The 7,751-nt window shown below is 35.7% G+C and overlaps 1 protein-coding gene across 1 annotated transcript in view; it reads right to left on the bottom strand.

Annotated features, from left to right (window-relative positions):
* Window positions 1-361: 361 nt before the first annotated feature.
* The window catches only part of PI15 (peptidase inhibitor 15), a 29,331-nt gene continuing 21,941 nt past the window's right edge, over window positions 362-7,751 (bottom strand). Inside the window, exons 2-5 of the mRNA XM_052651972.1 lie at window positions 5,331-5,449; window positions 4,036-4,168; window positions 3,799-3,914; window positions 362-497 (exon numbers count right to left, since the gene is read on the bottom strand). Coding sequence (XP_052507932.1) covers window positions 362-497; window positions 3,799-3,914; window positions 4,036-4,168; window positions 5,331-5,449 — 504 coding nt within the window. The remainder of the gene's footprint in view (window positions 498-3,798; window positions 3,915-4,035; window positions 4,169-5,330; window positions 5,450-7,751) is intronic.

Raw genomic sequence — 7,751 nt, 5'->3', positions numbered from 1 at the left:
AATCAAATTATCTATGTATTACATCATCTATGTATGTGTATTTATAGGCCAAATATATGTTCTATTTGTTAGGAATGTGACATAATTTCTTTGGAAAACAAGCTTTGGAACTGGATGCATCAACTATGTCAATACTACATACACAGTATTTTAGTTCAGACTTAGAGGTCAGAAAATAGAAATGGATGTTTGATTACCTCTAAGGATTAAACAAACGTACAAGATAAACACTAATCTTTACAATGAATAATAAAAGGAAAACAAGATTATGATAAAATATGTATAATATGTGCAAAACTCAATATATATATATGCCTATGATTCCCAGAAACCATTATATTTCCTGGAGGAAAAGATAAACTTATTTAAACCAATACAGGTAGTTTGACGTTACACCTGGAAAGCAGAGATTGTCAGTACAAGACCCTCCATAACTTGGAGGGCAAGCTGAACATGGTACCCCTACTTTATATGGTGCTTCTCCGATCCAGTTGCCCCTAGGGAAAAAAAAGAAGACAGCATAAGTGTTACTTGCTCATTTTTAAAAATCTGATCGTCCTTAAGCACATGATCACACATTGACGTGTGATGACATTTTCAGAAGTGTGTCATTTTTAGAAAAGCGCTGAAAGTTACATCCATTTCTTATTTCTGTAGCAATTTATTCTATATATCTTACTTTAAAAATTCTTTCTGAGTAAGTTAATATCATGTTAATTTTCAATAATTTACCATGCACGGTGACATTATTAGTCAACCCACATCTGACTTGATGCTCTATCTATCACCACAGCTGCCTCTTTCCTACTGCAGCTTTCCAGAACACATACGCTATGTCCTCCTAAATGTATTTTTTAAAAACTCATGCTAATGCTATTATAAAGATAGTAAAATATATACAAATACATACATATGTATATATATATATACACACATATATAAGGGTGTATGTGCTCAGTCGCTCAGTTGTGTTCAGTTCTTTAGGACCCCATGGACTGTAGCCCACTAGGCTCCTCAGTCCATGAGATTTTCCAGGCAAGAAAACTGGAATAGGTTGTCATTTCCTTCTCCAGGGGATCTTCCCGATCCAGGGATCAAACCCTCCTCTCTCATGTTTCTTGCATTGGCAGGTGGGTTTTTTACCACTAGGGCCACCTGGGAAGCCCATATACAGTATATATACAATTTGGGGAGGCTTAGAAATGGTGACATGAGCAAGAAGTTGTCATAAGCACAAAAAATACATTTTAAGAGTTCAAAGGATTTCTTTTTAAGTTGAATAGTTTAGATTGTCAGTATTCATAAAATGAGACATGGAAAACTCAGTAAGAGAATAATGGTTTACTGTGAAGAAGGCTGAGCACCGAAGAATTGATGCTTTTGAACTGTGGTGTTGGAGAAGACTCCTGAGAGTCCCTTGGACTGCAAGGAGATCCAACCAGTACATTCTGAAGGAGATCAACCCTGGGATTTCTTTGGAAGGAATGATGCTAAAGCTGAAACTCCAATACTTTGGCCACCTCATGTGAAGAGTTGACTCACTAGAAAAGACTCTGATGCTGGGAGGGATTGGGGGCAGGAGGAGAAGGGGACGACAGAGGATGAGATGGCTGGATGGCATCACTAACTGGATGGACGTGAGTCTGAGTGAACTCCGGGAGTTGGTGATGGACAGGGAGGCCTGGCGTGCTGCAATTCATGGAGTCGCAAAGAGTCGGACATGACTGAGCGACTGAACTGAACTGATCTGAACTGAAGTAGCCACTAAAGATGATTCCAAAACATTTTCCCATATGTAAACTCACAATTATAATTTTTAGCAATACTGTTAATTTTTTGAAATAATGCTGAACACATTTAACTGAATGTTGTCAATATTTTCCTTCATCTTGATGGCCATAACGATACACCAAATTCAGCATTTAGGATAAAAACAGTCACAACGTCTTACTGTTACTAAGCTCTTTTAGCTATGATGGAGGAAGCAATGAATTTATTTACAGTAGCATGGTGATTATAACTACAGTACTAACATAACCACAGAGCCAGAAGTGTGAAGGAAACTGAATGGTCAGGAGAAAATGTGGTGTGTTGAAGTCAGGGTTGAAGGAACGCATGTACACGCGTGGTGGATTCATGTCAATGTAAGGCAAAACCAGTACAGTATTGTAAAGTAAAATAAAGTAAAAAAAAAAAAAAAAAAAAAACAGTGGAAAAGCTAAAATATTGAGCCATTGGGGAAGCCCCATGTTCAATAGTAAATCAGTCAATGGAAAAACATAATTTACTTTTTATCCTTTCAGGCTAATTCATTTTCATTCTCTCATTTCTCTCTCTTTCTCTTCAATCCCCCACCGCCCCCCCACCACCACCCAACCCTGTGTTTCATTTTTCCCTGAAAAACAAGTAGGGTTGAGATAACTTCATGCTGGTATTCAACTATCAGTCAGAATTTTTAAACTTTCTTCACTGCCTGTTTCAAAAAATGGTTCTCTGTCACAGCAAATACACCATACTAACACAATATCTTAATCTCTTAGACATAAAACAATCAGACATCTCATCAATAATATTGCAAAAATCCCATCATTGGCCAAAAACAGAATAGCCAAATGAATGTAATAAAAGCCTCTTTCACTAGAGAACTGCCTGGCCTATTTATGTCAGAAAGAAGAGTTAGAGTCTTAATAGGGAAATATAAGGTGCATAACTGAAAATATCAAACAAATGCACAGTTTTAATGCTTTTCATGATGCAGTCACATTTTACTTTCCAAATCTTACTATTCTAATAACTGTGGAGAGGGGACCATTGGGAAAATCTCTATTTTTCTAACTTTGCAAAAACACTGCCCCTGGCATAAGACCATATAAATGAGTAATGCAGTTATTTGTGAAACGTTTTCTCATTCCCTCCCCATACTGGCAAAGCTGGAGAAAAATCTTTGTTTGGGACTTACTTTGGAAGACACCAGGCGTGTCATAAATCCTTTGCACATTTTAGTATTTACTCCAAAAGGGAAAAGACTCATGTATAAATACTGGAACACTTTATCCAAAGAGTCATTGTTATCAAAAAGGCATTTTATCAAATGTTAACAAATGTTTGTTTATCCTCATAATACAAAAGAATGCTCATAAATATAAAATACAACTATATTTTACAATATTTGATCAATTTTCACAATATGAAATATACAATTTTATGTGTGCCATAGGATGAAATTACTGAATTTTTTATACTGAAGTTTAAATAATGGCACAGCTTTCATTAAAAAGATGTCATAGCATTTACATTTTCCCTTCTGATTCTGAATGTCTCCTTAACCACCTATGGAAAAAATAAACTGTGATTTTAATTCTACCCTTAAAAGAAAGAGGAAGGGCTTGTTTTCTTTTCCTAGTGAAAAAGTTAAGCCAACATTCTAGGAATGATTGATGAGAATACTGTGGTGTTGATAAATTCCCTAGAAGATCCTTGCCTGAGACTTTTATATAAGCTATCAAAAGCCTGGAAGCATATGTTTATTTTATAATTACCAGGTCTAAAGAAAGATGAGGAGGAGAATTTAGTGAATCTCCAAATCACAAATTGTCTTGCCCAAAATTTTAATCTAGAATCCTCGTGAAATCTTTCAGCTTTTAACTTTTCTAATATATGAGAAGACGGAAGATTTGAGGATCTGAGCTTGTTAGTTAAGTCTTACTCATATTATTTACCTGTTAAAAATATCTATCAGACTAAAGATATTTAACATTATTAAGGATTTCAGGAAGTAGAAGCCAACCAGATACTTACTTCGGGGCATAGTTGCATACCAAATAAACTGCACGGCGCCATACAGCTCCCCAAACATTCATGTTTTGACAAGTATGAATTGCACATCCTATTCGATTGGAGGTGGCCCAAACCATCTGAGAAAATAAACCGATATATCATTATTAGAATCAGGAGTTAAGAAAACGCAGATTCACCAAAATAGAAAGAGCATTTTTTTAAAAAAGAATGAATCAGAACTGAACAAGACAAAATAACCTGTGTATAATGTGTGCACATGGGGCCGAAACATCTCATAGGACATCGGGGATTGCAATCCTGGGGATACGGAAAGGCATAGTCTTTCACTTCATCATACCATGGCTTCACCAACTGGAGAATAGAGCGGTATCTAAACATCAAGAAACACAATGAGAACTCACAGTACAGCGGTGGCAATATATAGTGGGCTCACATTAAATTACAAGTTAATTGTTCTTTTGCAGGCTATTAATGGCAAATCAAGAGCATATCCACCCCTTCACAATAACCATCACCACCCAGCAGAATCCTCTATTCCTCCCAGTAGAGCCAAATATGATAATGTTCAGGCCTGGAGCAAGTGATCCTGTATTTGTTTAAATATGAGTCTGGTTGTTTCAAAAAGAGAAATGCAAATCTTTCAGGAATTATCATCTTTACCTTGTCAGAAATGTCTTCCACTGGAATCTTATACATAATTTAAAAATAGATTTAAAAAAAAAAACTGTGATACTAGACTCAGAGTGTTTTTTCCCCTTAAAGTTGTATCATTTTAATTTAATGAGAATATACCCAGTTTTTCTCCCCTGTATGGAAGGAAGGGAATGAATCTTTGAATGCTGGATGATGACCTCTCACAGTGTAGAAAAATTATCCTGTTGCTGGAAGCAGCTTTATTCACAGTTGCACATACTTGCATATACATATATGTGCATATGTATATATGCATATATGTGTAAACACATTGAATTTGTATAACACGTACATAGGAATATGCAGACATGGGAAAGCTGCATACACAATAATGGCTTCTGCCACTATCAAGGGATTTTTCTGAGCTAGAAGAGAGAGGATAAGGATACAACCTGATTCTTTCAAAGATTCTGTGAGATTAGTGTAGAATTCACTTTTCACTTTCATGCATTGGAGAAGGAAATGGCAACCCACTCCAGTGCTCTTGCCTAGAGAACCCCAGGGACAGGGGAGGCTGGTGGGCTACTATCTATGGGGTCACACAGAGTTGGACATGACTGAAGCAACTTAGCAGCAGCAGCAGTGTAGCATAGATTAAGGAATGATGTTCCAAGGGTGAAAGCTGGGGGTTTTTTTAGACTCTTTTAAAAATTTAAATAATTTTTGAAGACATCTAAAACAGTCATAGGCCAAGCATCAGCGACTGACATATAGTGAGTTCTCAATAAATACTTGTAGATATTACTTGAAATTGGTGCTACTAACACTTGGAGTCCATAGGCAATAAAATTATCAATAAAGTTATCTGGATAAACAGTATCAGTGAAACTATTTCTTACCTTCCAGTTCGTACAGATAGATTTTGACCTAAAAATCTCAATAAGTAAGAAGGTCCGTGGTCCCAAATGCAGGTAGCTGCCCAAGCCTCTGCAGACTTTGCAAGATTTTCATCCCAAACCTGTGTAAGGGAAAAAAACCCTTCAGCTTACTGGGTTTGCTAGTAACAAACAAAAAGAGGCAACAAAGGATGCTGCCATTTCCTAAAGTCCTTTCTCTTCTACTTCCTGACTAAAAGAAAGCAAGATTAGACCATTGTTATTTAAAGTTCTACAATACAGTATGGTTATTCCTCACAAATCTTTATTGTTTTAACAGTGTCATCTAGACCCAAAGTCCAGACAAAATATCGTGTCTAGATATAACTTGGAGACACTAAAGTTTGAGTCTACCACAGTCAAATGATTTCCCTGGAGTTTATTCAGAGCTATTAATATATCTCAAAAATTAATATGATCAAATTTATTCAAATAATGAACCAAAACTGACAATGTAAAATATTATAACTTTTATTGAGATAGAATTGATATGTAGCAATATATGTTTCAAATGTACAACTTAATGATTTTTATATATGTATATATTGCAAAATTATCATCACAAGAAGTCTAATTAACATTCATCACCACAAATTTCTTTTCTTGTGAAGAGAACTTTTAAATTCTATTTTTAGCAACATTCAAATATATAATACAGTACTATAAATATAGTCACCATACTGTATATTACATCCCCAGGAATTATTTTATAACTGGAAGTTTGTACCTTTCACCCACCCCAAGCTCATCTCTGGCAACCACCTCTCTGTTCTCTAGATCTATGAATTCAGTGTTGTTTTCGTTTGTCGCTGTTTTTAGATTTCACATTTATGTGACATCATATGTTGTCTTTTTCTGATTTATTTCACTTAGCATAATGCCTTTAAGTTCCATCGATGCTGTCACAATGGCAAGATTTCCTTGTTTCTTATAGCTGAATAATATTCTATTTATCCCCTTATCTGTTGATGATAATTTAGGCTGCTTCCATGTCTTGGCTATTGTAAACAGTGCCACTATGAACACTGGGGTGAATGTATCCTGTTGAGTTAGTATTTTAGTTTCCTTCAGATGAATACCTAGAGGTAGAATTGCTATATCATATAGTAGTTCTATTTTTATTTTGGGGGAGACATTCTATATTGTTTTCCACAGTGTTGGCACCAATTTCCATTTCCATCTACAGTGCACAAGACTCCCTTTCTCCATATCCTCTCCATTTTTTATGTCTTGAGTCTTTGACAATAGCCATCCTAACAGGTATAAGATGATGTCTCATTGTAGGTTGGATTTGCACTTATGCCAACTTTCAAAGGTCAAACTACATTGTGTCATTTGAATATTTTATAGTAATGATAATATTAGAATTGTCATGAACTGGAAACATAGATGTATTTAATATAGCAATGAATTTAACTGAAAGGAAATTAATTTAGTGACTTTGAAATAAAATAGGAAAAACAATAACTGATGAACCCTTCAAGAGACACCTTCATCCTAGGAAACCATGGCACCCACCCTCAAAAAAGATTTGTGAGTTCAAAAATTGTCTTAAATTAGAAAAATGAAGTTATGTTACATAAATCTATCTAGAATTATACTAAAATATATTCATTCACAAAGTTACGTAAATCAGAACTGTCGAGAGAGGATCTGGAGCAATTCTATGGTGACAGTGGCCACATCTCCACTGTCTATATAGAAAGAAAGATCATTCAGAAAGAATTTCTTTTAATTATCTAGAATATAATCTTCCCATTTAAGGATTAAGTTAAATATGGCAAGATAACACATAATACCCTTTTAATACTTTGGCTACCTGATGGGAAGAGCCAACTCATTCGAAAAGATGCTGATGCTGGGAAGGATTGAGGGCAGCAGAAGGGGGCAACAAAGGATGACATGATTGGATGGCATCATCGACTCAATGGACATGAGTTAGCAAACTCTGAGAGATAGTGAAGGACAGGGAATCTTGGTGTGCTGCTATTCATTGGGTGGCAAAGAGTCAGACATGATTTAGTGACTGAAAAACAACCTTTTAATAGATGAGTAATCAATGTTACAGACTACCTGATGAACTATGGATGGAGGCTCGTGACATTGTACTAGAGGCTCGTGACATTGTACTGGAGGCAGTGATCAAGACCATCCCCAAGAAAAAGAAATGCAAAAAGGCAAAATGGCTGCCTGAGGAGGCCTTACAAATAGGTGTGAAAAGAAGAGAAGTGAAAAACACAGGAGAAAAGGAAAGATATACCTATTTGAATGCAGAGTTCCAACAAATAGCAAGGAGAGATAAGAAAGCCTTCCTCAGTAATCACTGCAAAGAAATAGAAGAAAACAATAGAATGGGAAAGACTAGAGATCTCTTCAAGAAAATTA

The sequence above is a fragment of the Budorcas taxicolor genome, chromosome 14 (assembly GCF_023091745.1).
Source record: "Budorcas taxicolor isolate Tak-1 chromosome 14, Takin1.1, whole genome shotgun sequence".
In the NCBI taxonomy this organism is placed as follows: Eukaryota; Metazoa; Chordata; class Mammalia; order Artiodactyla; family Bovidae; genus Budorcas; species Budorcas taxicolor.
The sequence above is the reverse complement of the archived record's forward strand: the minus strand, read 5'-3'. Positions and strand labels throughout refer to the sequence as shown.